Genomic DNA, 20910 nt, shown 5'->3' with positions numbered 1-20910 from the left:
AGACAGTGAAAAGTTGAGTTATAGTTTTGTTTGAGCTTTGAACCCACAACCTTTGGTACACGATACTTCGATTTATCTTTGGAGCCATGCTGGCATGGAGAAATAACCGGGAATGTGATACTTAACCCACATTTTAGAATTCAAATAGACAGTGAAAAGTTGAGTTGTAGTTTTGTTTTAGCTTTGAACCCACAACCCTTGGTACATGAAACTTCGATTTATCTTCGGAGTCATGCCGGCATGGAGAAATAACCGGGAATGTGATACTTAACCCACCTTTTAGAATTCATATAGACAGTGAAAAGTTGAGTCATACAGTAGTTTTGTTTGAGCTTTGAAACCACAACCTTTGGTACACGAAACTTCGATTTATCTTTTGAGCCATGCCGGCATGGAGAAATAACCGGGAATGTGATACTTAACCCACCTTTTGGAATTCAAATAGACAGTGAAAAGTTGAGTTATAGTTTTGTTTGAGCTTTGAAACCACAACCTTTGGTACACGAACCTTCGATTTATCTTTTGAGCCATGCTGGCATGGAGAAATAACCGGGAATGTGATACTTAACCCACCTTTTAGAATTCAAATAGACAGTGAAAAGTTGAGTCATAGTTTTGTTTGAGCTTTGAAACCACAACCTTTGGTACACGAAACTTCGATTTATCTTTTGAGCCATGCTGGCATGGAGAAATAACCGGGAATGTGATAGTTAACCCACCTTTTAGAATTCAAATAGACAGTGAAAAGTTGAGTTATAGTTTTGTTTGAGCTTTGAAACCACAACCTTTGGTACATGAACCTTCGATTTATCTTTTGAGCCATGCTGGCATGGAGAAATAACCGGGAATGTGATACTTAACCCACCTTTTAGAATTCAAATAGACAGTGAAAAGTTGAGTTATAGTTTTGTTTGAGCTTTGAAACCACAACCTTTGGTACATGAACCTTCGATTTATCTTTTGAGCCATGCTGGCATGGAGAAATAACCGGGAATGTGATACTTAACCCATCTTTTAGAATTCAAATAGACAGTGAAAAGTTGAGTCATAGTTTTGTTTGAGCTTTGAAACCACAACCTTTGGTACACGAAACTTCGATTTATCTTTTGAGCCATGCCGGCATGGAGAAATAACCGGGAATGTGATACTTAACCCACCTTTTGGAATTCAAATAGACAGTGAAAAGTTGAGTTATAGTTTTGTTTGAGCTTTGAAACCACAACCTTTGGTACACGAACCTTCGATTTATCTTTTGAGCCATGCTGGCATGGAGAAATAACCGGGAATGTGATACTTAACCCACCTTTTAGAATTCAAATAGACAGTGAAAAGTTGAGTCATAGTTTTGTTTGAGCTTTGAAACCACAACCTTTGGTACACGAAACTTCGATTTATCTTTTGAGCCATGCTGGCATGGAGAAATAACCGGGAATGTGATAGTTAACCCACCTTTTAGAATTCAAATAGACAGTGAAAAGTTGAGTTATAGTTTTGTTTGAGCTTTGAAACCACAACCTTTGGTACATGAACCTTCGATTTATCTTTTGAGCCATGCTGGCATGGAGAAATAACCGGGAATGTGATACTTAACCCACCTTTTAGAATTCAAATAGACAGTGAAAAGTTGAGTTATAGTTTTGTTTGAGCTTTGAAACCACAACCTTTGGTACATGAACCTTCGATTTATCTTTTGAGCCATGCTGGCATGGAGAAATAACCGGGAATGTGATACTTAACCCATCTTTTAGAATTCAAATAGACAGTGAAAAGTTGAGTCATAGTTTTGTTTGAGCTTTGAAACCACAACCTTTGGTACACGAAACTTCGATTTATCTTTTGAGCCATGCTGGCATGGAGAAATAACCGGGAATGTGATACTTAACCCACCTTTTAGAATTCAAATAGACAGTGAAAAGTTGAGTTATAGTTTTGTTTGAGCTTTGAACCCACAACCTTTGGTACACGAACCTTCGATTTATCTTTTGAGCCATGCTGACATGGAGAAATAAACGGGAATGTGATACTTAACCCACCTTTTAGAATTCAAATAGACAGTGAAAAGTTGAGTTATAGTTTTGTTTGAGCTTTGAACCCACAACCTTTGGTACACGAACCTTCGATTTATCTTTTGAGCCATGCTGGCATGGAGAAATAACCGGGAATGTAATACTTAACCCACCTTTTATGAACCACTAATTTATCTCTTGAGCTACAACCAGGGGTCCAGTTGTTCTCTGTTACTAAAAGTTCCTATGATTGGCCGCTAGTTGTGCTGTTCTGGTACCAAAAGCAATATGTTCTCCAAAGGATTCCATTCAATTCCCCCACACTTTTACATTTGATTTACTTAGCTTAATAAACGTTGTCATAAATACTTTATGGCTCCTGTCGCTAGTTTAAAACCTCGTTTCAATCACCATGATATGCGTTTTGTGAAAATATGGTCCCAGGGTATGCTGTAGAAGGGGCTTATGATGATTCTACTTTGTGTGCTTTTTTTTCAGCAGGCTCAACACATTTACCCAATTATCCCTACAGTATCAAGTGACCGTTGGCAGCCAACATCATTCCTTGGGTACCATTAAAACAATGATGGCGGATAGACACTAGAGATGCACGGATGGCGGTTTTAGCCACGGTGCACCACGGTGATCTGCGGTGCGGGCGTATTTGAATCAATCAAAAATAATTATTCATTAATTTCGGATAACCGTGGATAAAATAATGCAGGAAATAAATTAAATATTTGTACACTTTCCCTCAAGAGTGACAATAAAGGTCAGTTGGACTGAAATGTGAAATCTGTAAGTGTGCAGAATCTCCCTTTGCTCCTGTCTCAACTGGTTAATGACAAATAAAACAGTAACTATCACACAAAGATAAGATGACCCTGAGCCCCTGTTGAATGCCCATGATGTAGTCCAAGGATACTCAAATAGCTGAACCTGTGGGCCACATTACAAAATGTAAAATGTAAATGTAAAGTGAGCGGTAAACACAACACACATGCACATCTCCTTGTATGGGCCATTCTGTCCGTGACATCAGCTGACCTACATCTTGGAACATACGGACACTCATACGGACCTACACACAAAACCAGACGTAGGAGCGGTTAGCACCAGTCAAAATGTAACGAATAAAGCCTTATTTTAACCAATCTTTAATACGTTTACGCAATATAACTGAAACAACTACAGTGGTTGTACGTGATCTCCCTGCTTTTCTATTGAGAAATGTATACCGTGTATTGTATTATATCCTGTGGTGTGTGGTGTAGCCAGTAGCCACAAGAACCACGACCACAGGTTGACTAACCTCGCATCATCACTCTCCACATACTGGTTGACAACTAAGAGTTACTGCCCGATGGTTCATTTCCAATAGCTATATTTCTAATAGTTATACAGTAAAATGTACAAAGTCAGTTATAGTTACAGAAAGCATTTATGTGAATACAAATTTGAGCATTTAAAAGTGAGTTGTAAGCCCGCACTTGTTTTTGAGCGGTGCTACTGGAAAGAGCTAATCTCCAACATCTGGCTTTGTCCGGGCCCCAAAAAATTTCAGGGCTCTGAAGCGTGGCCTACATCTTGGCCTAAAGTGCTCAAAGTTTGTTGTCCAGGTTCTGAAGGATGGCCTACATCTGGCCTACATCTTGGAACAAAGTGCTCAAAGTTTGTTGTACGCCCAGGGTCACTTTGGCCAAGCTTCGCGTGACACTGAAGAAAATTAACTCATAGCCGCCCCACTCACTTCACACTAGGTGTGATTTTTATTCACCTACTGTAACAGCGTGCCCCATCAAAGTGATTTAATACTGATCAGACCATTCTTAGACAGACCTGTGATTTGTATTCACCTACTGTAACGGCATGCCCCATCAAAGTGATTTGATACTGATCAGACCATTCTTAGACAGACCTTAACCACACGGCTATCGTTTTCGCACAGGGTACCAGTGAGCTCATGATCCAGGACAACGCAGCTCAAATGCAGGCCCAGAGGGAGGAGATATCTGAACTGAAGGCCAAGGTGGCTACCTTGGAGCGAGCCCTCGGGTCGATGGCCCAAGAGTTTGATCAGGAGGAGGAGGAGACCCAGCAGCGAGACCGGGTCAGAGCCCAGGCCAGCCAGGTAGAACTGGACAAGTTGCAGAAGGTGCTGGCCATGCGGGAGAAAGAGATAGCCCGTGTCAAGCGGTTGGCATGTGTCGTCGTGGAGCAGCGCACAGAGGTGGAGTGCTTCTTCCAGGATGCCCTGTTTCAGGTGAAGCAAGAGATTCAGGCCAGCAGAATGCAGTACAGAGAGGAGGCACTGCAGGCCTACCGCAGTAAGATGGCCGAGGCCAGGGCGGGCAAGCAGAAGTATCCACTCATCCGCACCTTCCACAAGAACCCTCATAGCACCAACTGTGTCTATTCAGACATGGACGAGGCTGCGAAATGGTGAGATCCTATGTCAGAATCTTAGCGAGAATGTAAATGTGTGTGTGTGTGTGTGTGTGTGTGTGTGTGTGTGTATTATTTTTCTTCAATGCTAATGTAAGAGCACCTTATAAGTCACCTACAACTCGTCATCCAGAGGTGGACCAAACAACACCAATTTTAAACACAGTTCACATCTTGATGCAGCATATGGCAAGGTATGTATTATAGACGTGTTTTGCATTCATTGATTTCATGCACCCCTTCTGATTCAGGACTCATGTGCAGAGCAACACGGTTGACATCTCAGATCTCACTTGGGAGCAGAAGGAGAAAGTGCTAAGACTGCTCTTTGCAAAAATGAACGGACAGAGAGCAAGGTATAGTATTATTACCCCTTCAGATTGTATCCAACTGAGTGGATAACTGAGTAAGCAACGAACATGTTGGTTGTTAGTTACTTTCCCTTTTCTTTTTATGCCTAATGGCCTCACTTTGGACAAGATGGTCCATTTGGAGTCACCAAACATGAAAACGAAACTTCTGATGCAATTAATTCTGCAGAACAAAATGCTGTGACACCAAGCAATAGTTCAGCCCTGAGCCTTCAATTGTGACTCCTCCCTCTATTTAATGTCTTAAACAGCCCTGTTCTCAGCAGAAGAGGATACCATAAAACATCACTTAAGGCTTCAACCAATTTTCTTTTCCGTCCAGCTGCTTAAAAAGAATGAAGAAAGAGTCTGGGCACAATAGTAAAAATAGGCCCAGCCACAGAGTCGTGTGCTTGGAAACAAACATCTGGTCACGTCGATTTGCCTTCAGCCTATTGGCTCCACTTCACGTGCACCAAGACGTTTATTTAGTTCTTTGAACGCTTGTGGTCGTGGAGCAGCTGCTTACATGATTTTCAGAAAGCAGTGTACAGGAGATCTGACTGCATAGGGGGTAAATCAGGGCAGAGTCGATGTATATTCACGTTAACCGTGGTCTGGCACGTAGTCCAGCAGCATAACATGCTGAATTTGGTGACCTTTTGGAAGGCCATTTTAGAGAACCTCGGTCAGTGTGCTTCACACTGACCCAAACTAACCCCTTTACAAGGCTAGTTACAGGCCTGAGAGAATAAAAACACCAGAGTGTTAAAACATGGCCTCTCAAAATGATGTACTTCATTGCAACTCTGCATTTTTCCTGACAGGAACCCCAGCCAGCCTTTGGCTTTGTCTGTGTCCTCTAAGAAGATTCCAATTCACAGCGAGGCTGCTGGGTAAGGCAGCAGCGGAATGCATGAGAATACAACAGCTATATTTTCTTCTTTTAATTACAAAGCATATTCAGATTTATTGTTCCCACATTCCATGTTTAGCCGGCAAAGCATTGGACTTGTGAGACTGCGATTCCCAAGTGTGATTTATCAGACTTTCTTTTTCTTTTCTTTTTTTTTATGTGTGTGACATAATGACGCCTGTCTTGCAGAATTACAGAGCTGACGTCCCCGATGACCTTCCTCACCCAGGCGCCTGTATCCAGCCTGCCCTCCAACCCCAACAGCCTCCCGGATATAAACACCACATGACTTGTGTCTGGCCCTGGACACTTACATTGCACTTTCACTGGGATGTTTGCTGCTTTCCCACAAAATTGCAATTATGTGTATCTTTGTGAGCAAAATGTTCTTTATATACATGGGAAAGCTCTTACCTTAACCAAGACTTAAAATAATCCTTTGCTTCTTTCCGTCTCATCTCTGCAGCACGCACAGCCCTACTGTACATCCAATTTAACTTGTGGCCTTTTATTCCAGTTGCTACCTTTCCTGACCATGAAGTTCTGATATTGTACTAAAAACTACATTAATTTAAGATTTAATATCTGGAACTGAATGTGTGACTGACAGTTATTAAAGGAAATACAATGTTCATGGCAAAATGCCTTCAACAAATGCTAAACAGATAATGCATACTAGCAAGTACACAGAGTTTCAATACTGGCATTTTGTTGGAAAGATAGCTTTGTTATTATATTACATTGTTTTCGTTATACAGGTTGTATCATCGAGAACTTGTCTACACATGAGGAACATTCTGTACACATCATTAGTAGAAAATCTGCACAGGAGAGAAATTATATTTATCTATCTACAGCTTTATAATGGTTGACTTTCAATGTACCATTAATAAAAAGTGTCAAGACAATCTCTAAACATTAAGGCTTGTCTCATTGAGAAGAGGAGGGTTGGCAACGTCCCTTGAGCTACAGTAGTGGGACTGCACAGTAGTTACAAAATAATCTATTCACAACACACAGTTAGGGCTTAGCGTCCCATGGTGGGCATGGTAACGGCAGGAGTTTTCGACGTGGCATCTTCAGCTTTCCATTGTGAAGTAACAGTTTTTATCTGTGTGTAAAACTGGATGCCCTGCAGAGGAAAAAAACATTTACATCAACACTTACAGTACACTACATTTATCAATCATTTAGGAATAATACTCCTTTTTCCCCTACTATCTCCTTGTCTTTATCAGAAGAAGCAATGATCAACACACTGTGAAAGTCTGTCAATGCTCTCTGTATTGCTGGAGGAACAAATCGAAACCACTAACTGCAGATTGTTGCCTGACGAAGACCCTTTTGCGGGTCGAAACGTTGCCTAATAAAATTCCTCTGTGGAGCTCCAGACGGTGTGCAGGCCTTCTTCTTTATCTCTATGTACGTATTTTTGCTCAGCACCCTGAAAGTTTTTTGTATGATGTGCGTGCTCATTTGACTTCTCATAAAAAAAACTACAGCCATTCTCCCGAGCATTACTCTTTTGCAGTGAATTCTGGGTATTGTAGAATAAGATAGCAATGCGCCATGTTCAGAACCGGACCAAAGAATAAAAATGTCTCAACCGGTATTGAATATAATCCAAATTTTTTAACACTGATCACCACTATCACAAATAAGCTATAGATTATGTTCACACATTTGACAGTAAACCTTTAATTCCAAGGCACTTGTTACTCACTGCTTTTCCATAGAAGTTGGTGTCACCTCTGAAGGACCCTCTGGATCCAGTGAAGGAGAACATGGGCAGTGGAACAGGGATGGGAACATTCACTCCAACCTGCAAAAAATGCAACCAGTCATCATCTGCATGAGTGCAAGGTTTACACAATAGCGGTCTGGATCTAAGCCTTTGGACGAGTATGTAAATATGATACCTGACAGGGCCTATACTTATCTTTAAAACTAACCTAAAAACAGATTTGTTCTCAGTTTTGACAGTGTTGTGCGCATTTGCTTATGAAAGGGAGAGGAATACTAAACAATAGCAAAACATGTTTCTTTTGAAGGCAGTGGAAATGAGCATGCACTGGTTTGAATGTTTGAAACTGCGGGTGTAATTCTGGGCACACTGGAGTTAGACCTTTTGGCTAAGGTATATGGTGGGGGGGGGGTTAAAAGGAGGTGTTTGCTGCATGGAGGTTTGGAAAGGAGTCCAAGTCCAGCACATGGCCTGCAGCATTCCCCGACATGTGAACAGCAAACACAGGGCCATAACTGGGCCCCGCAAGCAAACAAACAGGCTGGTCATACAATATTTATGCTTAAAGGTTTAACAGGTTCCAAGGAATCCCTTTTGAGTTTAATTTAAGATCCCCCCCTCCTCTAATTCTACCAGGAAAGATCTTGTCTCCTGTGTTTTTATTGAACAGATACATATTTGCTGAGGCTATTTGTAGACCCCACGGGATGGAAAGGGGGCACCAAAGTGTATATTTTAACTCAGGAGCAAACAAGGCTATACTTGCCATGGAAAACAATTGTTCCTGTGTGTGTGTGTGTGTGTGTGTGTGTGTGTGTGTGTGTGTGTGTGTGTGTGTGTGTGTGTGTGTGTGTGTGTGTGTGTGTGTGTGTGTGTGTGTGTGCGTGCGCGCGTGTGTGTACGTTTTCAAACAGAAGTGTGACTACTTGTTTAAAATGCTGTATAGACATTGACAGCGGGCTGTGAATGTAACCATTCTCCTAAAACAAGAAAACACATGGGGAGATTCTAGTCACTGACCTGGCCCACGTCCACCTCATGAGTGTATTTGCGTGCGGTGGCACCATTTGTGGTGAAGATAGCCGTCCCGTTGCCATAGGGATTGTTGTTGACCATGCTGATGGCATCATCCAAGGTGTCTGCCTCTAGGACGACCAACACCGGCCCAAATATCTCCTCAGTGTAACACGTCATCTGGGGCTGGGGAGGGGGGAAACCTGAGGTCAGACCTCATGACGCGATTCACCATTTGGGCATTTTACTATTTTATCTCATTGGGGTAAATACATGTAGGTGTTATTAATAATTGAATGAACATAAAGACATCAATACACATACTGTGACATTGCCGATGATGGTGGGTCCAACAAAGTTGCCGTTCTCGTAACCCTTGACTTGTACATTCCTGCCGTCGAGGAGTAATGCCGCTCCCTCGTCCACGCCGCTCTGGATGAGGCTGTTGACTCTCTCTTTAGCCTGGGGAGAGATCAGAGGCCCCACATCTGCGCCGGGCTGGTCCCCTGACAGGGTCCCCCAAAACCACCGGTTAGAGGTTTACATTATGCATGTACAGTACTGACACTACAAATACTCTTCCAGCCACAAACACACAAAAGCCAGGACGAGGGGCACTCCAAGACACTCCCTCCAAAATGGCTGTTTAGAGGTTTCCTGTGCAGTCGCACAAATTAGAGTGCAGATTGCTGCAAACAAGGGGGGGATTATTCATTCTCCTCTTCCACATCAACTTGCTTTCTCAAAAGAGTTGATGCTCCGAGTCACTATTTAGCTCAGGGTTGCGGATTTGGCCACAAATTTGCAGCATGACTGACTGAACAAGCTCTCGGTCCCAGCTGACTCCAATGCAAAGCTATGGTAGGGCGCAAGGCGAGAGGTGTGGTTAGGGCGGCGTGGGTGGCCCTAAGAGGGCCAAACCGAAGGCCCCCGGGGATGAATGGGGGCCTAGGAGAGAACGGGAGGGCGGGGCGAGAGGGTGGGGTACCTGCATTCACGCGCAGAGCCTTGGCACGCTCCACCAGCTCTGGAAGCCAGCTGCGTGCCTCGCCCACCAAGATGGCTGTAGAAAGGGCCATACAGCGCTGACCTGCCGCCCCGAATGCGGCGCCTACGAGCTGATTAAGGGTATTCTCCTTGTTGGCATCAGGCATCACTACACCATGGTTCTTGGCTCCCTACGGCACATGATGAGCAGTTAAATTTCAATTATTGCACAATGGAATGTGAATACGTACATGTGTCATTTATTAAGCTATTATCAATATTAGGAATATATTATGGCATAAAGGATAATGCATAGGAACAGGATAGGTTATACATATACAATATTAAATTGCTTCCCCATAATTCAAAAGTGTTGCCCAATTCCAATCTCTGTTCAGCATCTCATGTTATATGCACAGTTGGCAATAAGGAAAAGCAAAAAAACTAAATCAACAACAATTTGTAGGTCGATGCTGCCACCTTCTGGTCATTTTGAAAACAGTAATCTTGACAAGTAGAAAAATTGAGAAGTCCTGCACACTATCTCAGACCTTCATCGGGCATCTGGCTCAGAAGGTCTGAGTGACCGAAACGTTGCCTACCAATAAAAGTGTTGTAAGTGAAGTCAGTGTGCGGGACAACTCCATTTTTCTATTTGTCAAGTTTACTGTTCCGACACACCTGTCCCTCTGTAGGAGTGCAAAAGGACATTTTTCTTCTGAAAACAGTTATCTGAAATGCAAATCTTATAGTACATTTAGCATTCTGAGCTGGGTTTTCCATACTCACCATATTAGACTGTACCCTCTTTCCATTTTTGGATCCCCTCTCATAGATATACTCTCCAGCTTGGTTAGAGCCTACAAAGCTGATTGCTTTGATGGCTGGATGATCACAAATTAAATTTACAGCTGTGAGAGAAAGGAAGATACACAATGTCTATTAGCATAGTTATAATTACATATAATATTATAAGCATTTAATGATTTGGTCCAACTTGTGATATTACAGCTTAAGGGTAATTTATACTTTGCTACACAGCCCTTTCACTCGACAGAAATACTTAATTTTAGTTGAAGGGTTGCTGAAAGGGTTGTGCAACGTAAGAAAAATAGACCATTTCATACCATCATGTTGGCCATGGATGATGTTAAGTGTTCCATCGGGCGCACCAGCATCCTGCAGCATCTTGGCCAACAGCATGGTACAGGCGGGCACACGTTCCGATGGCTTCAGGAGGTAGGTATTACCACACACCAAGCCCATGGGGAACATCCAGAGAGGGATCATGGCGGGAAAGTTGAAGGGGGCGATGCCGGCCACCACCCCGAGGGGCAGGCGGTATGTGTAGGTGTCCATGTCTTTGGTGATGGAGGGCAGGGTCTCCCCAAGCATCAGAGAGGTAATGCTGCAGGTGTGCTCCACCACCTCTGGATGAAATAACCATACAACCATACAACCATACAGTACATACAGTCCATAAAACTAAACAAACAATTGGTGTGTCTTGTCATGTTTGTTTAAATTGGTGCAATCTAAAATAAAGACAAAGTAATAAAATTAAACAAACAAAATAAATGTGCATCCAGACCACCGAAGGGCAAAACGTAGGACAACAAGGTCTTCGTTCAACTTACTGAAAGACTGCTAAATACAGGGGACACTTGCATTTTCACTAAAAACTTTGATGTGAAAATATAATGGCAGCTTGTGGATGAACATGGGTGTAGGTTAATAATTCCACATAAACTGGGAGGTGGGAACAGGCCAGTAAACTCATTCAAAGTGCTGGAATAGACTCACTGGAGTACAGTGTTGTTATCTACACGTGAGCACTGATGAGCTGTTCCCATTATCACAGAGCACGTATAGACACAGGTTTATCAACAGTGCTTGTATATGTTGCCCTTTACAAAGGCAGGGGTGTGTGTGTGTGTAGTAAGCAAGTAACTTACGCAATCCCCTGAACACATCCCCCTCTGCATCTGCAAGGGTCTTGCCCTGTTCTATAGTGATTGACTTGGCGAGTTCTTTCTGCAACACACAAGGAAACCTCGCATTTTTTCAACGCATCACAGAAGCATCAATATTAAGGCTGGGCGATGTTAGGAAAACCTTCGATATTCGATAACTGTGATGAATACCTCGATATCGATATTACTCACGATATTATAGTTTTTAATGTTTTTCTGCTTTAGGTCCACTGCCTGCCTAACCCAGAAAATGAATATCATATCCATGCATGCACACTGCTCAGTACACATTGAATAAAGAACTGACATGCCTTATTTCCATTTTCCAACAATGGTTTTATTGAAATAACCACACCTGGTTACAGATGACTGCTTTTTTGCATGTGCTACGTGCATGCATAGTGTGTCCACCAATACCTCATTTCAAGCCGTCTTTGTCGATATGTTTACCTCGCATGTTGATACCTCGATATCGATATATTTTCGATATATTGCCCAGCCTTAATCAATATAAAATGTCAACAACAGTTTATGCAGTAACACTCCAGGTTATAATATATGACCAGTAAGACTCCCTAATCGGGAGATAAGCGACCGTAGGTCACTTATCTCCACAAATAGGGCAAAAATGTGTTTTGCCAAAATCTTCCTGATCCATGTTGATGACATGAGTGTAGACATAGTGATTTTTGTGATTTTAGGGCAAAATCTGTAGGAGCAGTGTCCAAATGATCAACACAGAGGCAGTGGCACAGTAAAGATAGCTGAACTTGAAAGACGTATTACGCAATGTACAGTATATACACTGGTCTTAACGCAACTCTGTGAGGGTTAACACTATGAGCTGTTGAACCTTTCACTGACTTACAATGTTGTCTTTGATAATTTGCTGATAGCGCAGAAAGATCTGCTGCCGAGCCAAGATGGAGGTATCAGACCAGGTCTTATAGGCCCTGGAGCAAGAATCCACAGCTGCCAACATCTCCTCCTGGGTGGCCTTGGGTACACGGGATATTACCTCATTGGTAGCCTGCATCCAAGAAGATGAAATAGAACGCCTTAATGGAATATTTTGAAAAACATCAAGACAGGCTGAAGGCGAGTAGATTCATAATATCACCTAAATAAATATGGATGAGTAGTATAGAGTGAGCAATTTTTAGATTAACTGGATATCATAGGGTGTCATCCACATCCAACAAAATGCTTTTCAGGCTTAGGACTATTAAAACAACTAAGAGAGAAGACTGGAGCACACTGATAATTTACAGACATTCATGCGCTAAGAAATGATGTTTCGACACCTACTGTCTTCATCAGAGTCAAAGGACATTTTGTTTGGTAACAATGTAAATGGTTAACTCCACAGGATGCTCAGCTGAGATACCAGCACTGGGTCAGGGAGTCAGGATGTTTAGTAAACTTAAACTACATGGCAAAAGTACTGTCAAGACTAATCTTATGACTGGTCTGTGGTCAGTGGTCACTGTATGTGACGTGTCTTGTCACCAGAATGCACTGACCAAGAGGCTCTGGTCAGTACATTTTCCTATGAACGATATTTTTCCTATACAAAAAGGTTAATAATTAAGCTCCTGTAGACTATTTACAGAAAACAGTTTGCATCAGAAAGTGCATAATAATCTTAAAGGCATACAAAAAAAAAGAAACTGCTTAGCTCAGTAGATTTAGATGATTATAGATGTCAGAGACATCTATTCATTGTGAAACATTCCACCCATAGCCAGGTAACCCTAACACTGGACAATAGGTCAGTGATGTAAGCATTAGCGTACTGTTATGTGGTCTACACCAGAAGAAGCACTTACGGGATTGTGAATATCAAGCCACTCTGAAGTCTTGGATTCAACAAACTTGCCATCTATGAACAGCTTAGTGGTGGGCTGGAAGGAGAGATAATACGTTATATCTGCATCTTTTCACCACATAACTTATCGTATGTGTAACTGATTATTATAATTCCGGTTCATTGTGTCATGTAACTAGTCGATAATAATATTTCATTCACCACAGAGGAGGAGTAACACACTTGGGGGGCCTGTACAAAAGACAGAGCAGGTGCTTAGTGCAGGTTGCGTTGCTAAACATTGCAATGCGAAAATATTAATAATATTTCATCCACTCACCACAGAGGAGGAGTAACACATGCGGCCCACTTGTAGTGGGACCTGTACAAAAGACAGAGCAGGTGCTTAGTGCAGGTTATGTTGCAAAACAGTGCAATAGACACTCAGAATTGTATATACGGTATTATGGTAATGCAAAACATGAATGCAAAGAGAGACAGCATTGTCCAGTTTCAACCAGCCTTCTTTACCAGATTAATGTGCAACAATGAAGCACAGCCATGACTGTGGGGGTCAAATAGCTAACACTATGGACCAGAGCTAGGGGTCAAAGTCAAACTATGCACAATGAACCTGGACTCTGGAGCTGAGGTTCTGCTAACAGGTGGACAGTGGCCTGATAATTAAAGACCCCCAAAAGTGATTAAAGGGGATATTCCTGTCTGGTTGCAAATGCACTTCTTTCACGGTGTTAAAACAGTTATAGAGGGTCTCTTCCAAAACGATTATAGACAGATGAAGCAAGATGTGAAATCATATTCTCATTAACTTAAGAGATCAACTAACCCCATTAGTAAATAACTAGTAGCCTAGTTTACAGAACAATCTGGCACAAATCCAGCAATCCACCAATTTGTAAACATTGATGTCAAAAGCAGTTTGCAGCTGAGGCAATTAGTTTGTTTTAGTTAGTTGGTTACCATACATTTTCTTACCTTCTTCTTCAACAGTGATCTCATTGCAGTCGATGCCATTGTGAATATCTTATGAATTGAATTATTATTAATTATTATTGTACAAAGAAATACCCCCTGACGTCCAGGTAGAGGTGGACAGTGGCCAGTCTGACAGGGGGGCTCACAATCTTTCACCTACTTGGGTTTACTCAAGTGGGCGGGCACGGAAGAAAAGCCTGACCTGCCATTGGCTTTTGGCAAAGAACGCCTATGAGCTGAACCACTTTATTGGCTCAGCCTGCGTTGACGCCGGCCAATCTCTCCTCGCGATTTAACATAATCCCACCTTCCTCCGGAACTACACAACAGCATTGATCATAATAACTTGGTCAAAATAAATTATGTAACATTTTTGTCCCCGGACCACTCGTCACCGACCTCTTAGTTCAAACAGGGAGAGCTATAAAGGGGTCCGCATCAGAAAACACCACACAGAGGCTACAGGGCATGAGAAAACGTGCCGAAAATACCCGATCTGCAAGCTTACAACGCTTTGCTTCAGCGACTTGATGTCGGCTTGTTGATCGGCTATTGTCACGTGCGACACCGTCTTATCACAAAATATAAACCCCGCAGAATCAGATACTGTCTCAACTATTTTGGCTACCATTGACATAACCTCGCATCACCAGGCTTTACCATTGACATTAGAAGGAACCTGGGAAAGTCTCCTACAACCACTACAATGCACGTGTCTTTTGCTTGCCTCACTAAGGTGACTGCTCGTCTATGCTGTGCTCAGTCAGTCAGTGTGCTATGCTCTATCTATGCTGTGTGCTGTAGTAGTGTACTGCATGCCTCGCTAATGTGAAACATATGAACCCCAGACATTGCTTAGTCATTGACCAAATAACTTGGGAGGAGGGATTTTAGAGGAACACGCTATTGGTCGCCAGATAGATGATGGTTTTATTCTCCAGCTCTCCCAGTAAGAATAAGGGTTGTAGTTGCAGTTGATTCACAGAAAGTTTTGAGTGATAACTATGGAGACCACAAATAAGGTGAACGTATGGATAACTTGATTTATACAATATTTATGTATTTTTTTTCCTTCAAAATGTGCTATTTTCTTTGTTTTAACATTTGCTTTGTGTTTAGCCCGTACTTCATGGATACTTCAGGAGCTCTTGTTCCTGGAGGGTTAGAATCGGTAAGTAGACCTACTTAGATATACCTATATGTATTTCTGATATGCATTTGTTTTCTCCCTTATTATTCATTTAAGCTATATGCACCTTTTACATGTATATAGGCTATATTATACACACAAACAACATTAAATGTCATGTGTGCCAGCTTTTGCCCTCAAAGGTATCGATTATGACCAGGTTCCAGTCAATCTAATCAAAGATGGAGGTCAACAGGTACAGACACACACACACACACACACACACACACACACACACACACACACACACACACACACACACACACACACACACACACACACACACACACACACACACACACACACACACACACACACACACACACACACACACACACACACACACACACACACACACACACACACACACACACACACACACACACACACACACACACACACACACACACACACACACACACAACTGTGCTATTACTCTGTCTACTCAAGCTTACAGATCAGTACAAGGCATTAAACCCGATGCAACAAGTGCCTGCTGTGCAAATAGATGGCATCACCCTGTCTCAGTCTGTGAGTCTTCAAAATTTAAAATTCAACTTAAAGCACAGCAAATTCCTCTGTTAATTTAACTCATCTGGCAGGGTCCATTTCTATGATCTGAAGAGTTTAATTAAAACTCTCTATTTGTCTGTGTGATTCGACTTTAAACATTTTCTCTGCTCTGCCAGCTGGCTGTGATCCAGTACATTGAGGAGACCAGACCAGGACCCAGGCTGCTGCCCACAGACCCCAAGAAGCGGGCGCAGGTCAGAATGATCTGTGACCTCATTGCCTCTGGAATACAGCCTCTGCAGGTGAGTGCACTGTGCTTAAATGGATTCACAATCAAACCAAAGCCGACAGTTCTAACATAATAATGCTCTTCTCCTGAATAATATAGAACAAGGGTCTTCAACAGGGGGTCCGGGACCCCTAGGGGATCCTCAGAGTTATAACAGGGGGTCCTCCAAATCTTTGTGTGATAGAAACTTTTTTTCTAATTTTTTATATTAACCACTTGAACTCTAGTGTCCACATTCTGAGAACTTAGCCAAAAATAGCCGATCTACACGTCCCCAGCTTCGTGAGCTTGTAGATCGGCTATTTTTGGCAAAGAGGTTTGGTGTAGAGGGGAAAAAAGAGCAGACTAAGTACAGAGTGCAAAGTCAAGTTTATTAAGTATTGACGGTTCAAGTAGTTAAATATCTGAAACACAAATTTACATGAATCCAAAATACACTGACGATTGTGCTGTCAAACAATGAAACTATATGGAATCTATGAAAAGGTTGAGGGGGTCCCTGCTTCATCTCTCTCTCAACTAAGGGTTCCTTGGCCTGAAAACGTTGAAGACCCCTGATATAGAACATAAGCTCTACGTCAATGGTGGATGTGTTCTATTTGTCTGTCATTCAATGTTATGAGTTTTAAAAAGAACCCCAATTGAAACAAGCCTGGAGGCTTTCTTGCTGTGTTTATCCTTTTAGTGTACTGTCATGAAACTGTACCTTTTCCTATGCAAACTTCTAATAAAGTCCTCAATCAATCAATCAAAACCAAAAGTTGCATTTAACCACTTAAACCCTAGTGTAACTATTCTGGGGGAACATTCGATCTACAAGCTCATAACGTAGTCATCGTAACGCACCACGTTATGAGCTTGGATTTGGGCTAGTTTCGGCAATGAGATTTGTTTGGGTTAAAATACGTATAGTCTCATAACATCTGGTGCCTTAATGGATAAATGCATATAATCCGGTCTGTTGTCACTTGTGTAATTACAAATGTAAGTTTATTAGATGGAGATTATTAAAGGAGTAGTTCACCCCCCAAATGACTTTTTTTCTATTGATTAGTCACGCCATGGAGACTAGAGTTCAATAATATTTTTTGGTTTGTGTCACATTCCTAAGACAAAAATTTGATTCGAGTAAATTTACCCCCATTGATTCCGGATGGGGACCCGTTTCGAAACGGGTCCCCATCCGGAACGAATGGGGGTAAATTTATTGTTATCACATTTTCGTCTTAGGAATGCTACAAAAAACTATAAATATTATTGAACTCTAGTCTCCATGGCGTGACTAATCAATAGAAAAAAAGTAATTTTGGGGGTGAACTACTCCTTTAAGCAGTGCCAGTATAAGTGCATGAGCTGTAGAAGCATTCATAATAGGATCAGACACACATAGGATTAACCACATGAACCCTGGCTTCCCTATTCTGGGTACATCATTATAGAGAAATTACAAAAATATTTAAAATATAGCAGAAGTAGCTTGTAAATTGACAATTTTCATATTTTCCAAAGTATAAAAAGCGCTTAAATGGTTAAATATTGATGACATTCGTTTTTTTTCTTCACCTTTTAGTTGACTTATCTTAGAGAGTTCATTGTCTGCTTCCTGATTGTGTTTCAGAATCTGTACGTTATCCAGAAGATAGGAGCAGAGAAGGTGCAGTGGGCACATCATTTCATAGAACGTGGTTTTCAAGGTGGGTAGAGAACTGCCTTTACAACTTTACTTTCAAAATCACTTTACACCGTCTGCTCATGAGGCATTTATTACTTGGTTAAGTTGGCTAACCTCTATACTTGGTGTACATTCTCAGCTTTAGAGCCCATTCTGAAAGAGACAGCTGGGACATACTGCGTAGGGGATGAGGTGAGGGGATGATATCAGAGTTACAATAATACATATGGGCCATATCGTTGCCCTCGGGTGGAAACCTTGTATGTCCAAAACATTTTTACTTTTCCAGGGAATGGAAAACACGTGTGTTCCAATGGATAAAATTAGTCAAGATGTTAATACTTTTCATTGTTAAATATAAAAAACACAGACTTACACTATGTGCACATCACCCATTTTCAACCGTATCTTCATATAATCTGGTCCGTTCTAATGCTCATTATGAGACGGCACAATTTATAGGGCGGCACTGGCTCAGGAGGTAGAGCGGCCACTGGAAACGGAAGGTTCCCGGTTTGATTACAGGCTCCCCCAGAGTGAGTGTCAAAATTCCCTTGAGTAAACTATGCCTAAACCTAACCCAAACCCTAACCTCAGTAAAACTATGCCTAAACCTAACCCTAAAACATAACTCTAACTAAATTAGGACTAATGAGATGTAGGAGATTTCTGACTTATGGGCAGTCCCCCTGGTGGGCAGGTTTCTGAACTGTCCACAGCCCTCCTCCAAGACACAGAGTTGGGGTCCTTTGTAATCAATTCATCAAAATATAATGAATGAGTATTAGTGAGGAGTCAGGAGTCTGAGGACCATTATGTGAAAATAGGCTGAAAATTGGTGAAGTGGTCCTTTGACCACTAACAGATCTACAAGATTACAAGCTACAGATTAATAAAATAAAAAAAACACAAGCACACTTCACTTGCTCAAATCAATAAAGCAGTCAAGGACCTTCTTCTACAAGGTTTCTGCCCAACAGTGACAAGTTATGGCTGTAGTTTGGTCCATTAACATTAACAAAGTGCTTCCTTCTCAGATATCCATGGCTGACATCTGTCTAGTCCCACAAGTATACAATGCTGAAAGGTAACTAGTTATTCAATGAGAATATAAACATGGTTGCATTTGTTTCACATTTCACTGAAATGTAATATTTTTATATTTATTTTGTCATTTTGTGATGATTTTTGCAAAATTATTGTGACCATTTAGCTGCAACAATGGAATTTGTTACACGTCAAAAACACTATTTTGTACATAATTTCCCTCTCACAGAATCATGACTTACCCATGAATGTCTCTAACAGGTTCAAAGTGAATGTCGGCCAATTTCCAACAATCAAAAGGCTTAATGAGACCTTGGTGGAAGTTGAAGCTTTCAAAATGAGCCATCCATCTTGCCAACCAGACACACCTGCTGATATACGTACTTAAGGACTGTCATTATAGTCTTGCAAAGCCAGACGATCGGATATCTCTGCCTACCAATAGTCTATGTACGACGTCTTAGAATCATTGTATGGGTTGGGTGGTCGGTGAAATTAACTGGTGACTAAACTATGTCCATTTTTATTTAAAAAATAAATAATCACCAAACAAATGCCATCACCCAGATTAGGAAGGACCGCACCGCTCTCCATTCTGGTTAGTGATGCAATTTCTATTCACCAAATTCTTACCACCCATCTCTAGACCACACAATTGTACATTGTATATTGCATACAATGTACAATAAAGTTCTTTGATAGTAATCGTTTCAGTGCCTCCATGACTTATCACCGACCTCAACCTCCACGGATACGGAGGATATGGAGGTCCACTCTCCAAGACCAAATATAACCAAAAATTTGGGGAGGGGCAGTGGAAGGGACACTTGTTAACTCTTGTACGAGTTACTGCAGGGAAAGACATGAAAAACGTTTAATGAAAAGGTTTAATTACCTACCACTGCAATTAGAACGAAACAAACACATCACTAGTTATACTTTGAACTGGCGGGGAGCACCAGCAATGGACCAAAGAGCGTAGAAGTTTAATCTTCTCGGACTAGCCATAATGAGACGAGTTAAAAGTGAAGTGACAGACTGTGGTCTAACTGGTCTTTACTCAATAACTCTATGAATGATATGAGTTCAACTCAGTGCTGTTTGTAGGAGGGCCTCAATTTCACCACCTGCGCTAATCATTCTAAAGAACCAATGATTAGGAGGGCCTTAATTGCACCACGCTAATCATTCTAAACAACCAATGATAGGTAGAGTAACATTGGCTACTTACATGGACAATATTTATTCATTCAGAATTAACTCATTACGAATAGAGATTCATACCCCCAACTACATGGAACCTGAATAAAAGTCTATTCTGATTCAAATGGTAGGCTATATACCACCCCTCAAAACTGGAATTCCATTATGTGGAGTTTACATGAGCATTTTTATTCTGAATGAGCAGTCATTCTGAATTGTGGAATATACCCTTTGCATGTAAACATAGCCAATCTAAGTCCATTTATACTTGATTGATCACATGGTTCACATATAGCCTAGGCCTCAGTGATATCTGACAAAAGGAATCCATTGGAATTTATTCTGAGTGAATGGAGTTGATGCTGTACCCCCTCCAAATGCCCTTTTCAACAGTTTGTATTATATTTTGACACTTGATTTGGCAATGTAAACGTTTTCTCATGCTAATAAAGCTCCTTTGAATTAAATTGAAATTGTCGCCAAGCTCTTTATATCTCTCTGGGTAGGCTTAACCTTTTAATTTTTGTACAAAATCTTTGCATATTCTTATTTTATATTCTCTTCCTTTTTATGTATTATTAGTGTTTGTTTATTTTGTCTTAAAGCTCTTAATGTTTTGAGTAAAGCACTTTGAATTGCTGAAGTGGTTCTCAACCTTTTCAGGCTGCGACCCCCCAAATAATCATATTTGAACTGGGGACCCCCCCAACCTGACGAGCACTACTTGGAGTTGGAGGAGTTGAGGCGTTACATTTTGTT

General features: G+C 41.4%; 3 protein-coding genes across 5 annotated transcripts in view; 2 read left to right on the top strand and 1 right to left on the bottom strand.

Moving 5' to 3' along the window:
• The window catches only part of bbof1a (basal body orientation factor 1a), a gene marked incomplete at its 5' end in the record, with an annotated part of 31776 nt that extends 25486 nt beyond the window's left edge, over nucleotides 1-6290 (top strand). Inside the window, 4 exons of the mRNA XM_080750901.1 lie at nucleotides 3955-4448; nucleotides 4703-4807; nucleotides 5629-5697; nucleotides 5901-6290. Of these exons, the coding sequence (XP_080607027.1) occupies nucleotides 3955-4448; nucleotides 4703-4807; nucleotides 5629-5697; nucleotides 5901-6006 (774 nt within the window). The 3' untranslated portion in view covers nucleotides 6007-6290. The remainder of the gene's footprint in view (nucleotides 1-3954; nucleotides 4449-4702; nucleotides 4808-5628; nucleotides 5698-5900) is intronic.
• Nucleotides 6291-6423: 133 nt separating this feature from the next.
• On the bottom strand, nucleotides 6424-14393 carry aldh6a1 (aldehyde dehydrogenase 6 family, member A1). Of its 2 annotated transcripts, XM_080750057.1 has the most exons (13): nucleotides 14239-14393; nucleotides 13583-13624; nucleotides 13465-13494; nucleotides 13265-13339; nucleotides 12304-12465; nucleotides 11418-11496; nucleotides 10590-10892; nucleotides 10252-10373; nucleotides 9464-9653; nucleotides 8800-8981; nucleotides 8482-8661; nucleotides 7441-7539; nucleotides 6424-6849 (listed from the first exon to the last, which is right to left on the bottom strand). In XM_080750057.1, exons 1-13 carry the CDS (start codon nucleotides 14275-14277, stop codon nucleotides 6745-6747), a joined length of 1608 nt encoding a protein of 535 aa, XP_080606183.1. In that variant the 5' UTR covers nucleotides 14278-14393; the 3' UTR covers nucleotides 6424-6744. The 2 variants fall into 2 exon arrangements, with proteins under 2 accessions (XP_080606183.1, XP_080606184.1); XM_080750058.1 differs by lacking the exon at nucleotides 13465-13494.
• A 758-nt stretch (nucleotides 14394-15151) lies between these two features.
• gstz1 (glutathione S-transferase zeta 1) lies at nucleotides 15152-20613 on the top strand. Of its 2 annotated transcripts, XM_080750061.1 has the most exons (10): nucleotides 15152-15260; nucleotides 15358-15409; nucleotides 15556-15623; nucleotides 15878-15958; nucleotides 16117-16242; nucleotides 17848-17923; nucleotides 18041-18093; nucleotides 18191-18252; nucleotides 18939-18988; nucleotides 19210-19292. In XM_080750061.1, coding segments are annotated over exons 1-9 (537 nt in total). In that variant the 5' UTR covers nucleotides 15152-15242; the 3' UTR covers nucleotides 18940-18988; nucleotides 19210-19292. The 2 variants fall into 2 exon arrangements, with proteins under 2 accessions (XP_080606187.1, XP_080606186.1); XM_080750060.1 differs by lacking the exon at nucleotides 18191-18252 and having other exon boundaries at nucleotides 15163-15260; nucleotides 19210-20613.
• Nucleotides 20614-20910: the final 297 nt, after the last annotated feature.

The sequence above is a fragment of the Nannobrachium achirus genome, assembly GCF_963921795.1.
Source record: "Nannobrachium achirus genome assembly, chromosome: 20".
NCBI classification, from domain to species: domain Eukaryota; kingdom Metazoa; phylum Chordata; class Actinopteri; order Myctophiformes; family Myctophidae; genus Nannobrachium; species Nannobrachium achirus.
The sequence above is the reverse complement of the archived record's forward strand: the minus strand, read 5'-3'. Positions and strand labels throughout refer to the sequence as shown.

Excerpts from the sequence above, each read along its gene's own strand:
- aldh6a1 (XM_080750057.1), bottom strand. The coding sequence starts at position 14,277 with ATGGCATCGACTGCAATGAGATCACTGTTGAAGAAGAAG. Across the intron at positions 12,466-13,264 it reads GGCTTGATATTCACAATCCC|GCTACCAATGAGGTAATATC; the intron begins GTAAGTGCTTCT and ends TCTTGGATGCAG. Across the intron at positions 10,893-11,417 it reads GGATGTGTTCAGGGGATTGC|AGGTGGTGGAGCACACCTGC; the intron begins GTAAGTTACTTG and ends TATTTCATCCAG.
- gstz1 (XM_080750060.1), top strand. Across the intron at positions 15,624-15,877 it reads TCAAAGATGGAGGTCAACAG|CTTACAGATCAGTACAAGGC; the intron begins GTACAGACACAC and ends TGTCTACTCAAG. Across the intron at positions 18,989-19,209 it reads CAAGTATACAATGCTGAAAG|GTTCAAAGTGAATGTCGGCC; the intron begins GTAACTAGTTAT and ends TGTCTCTAACAG.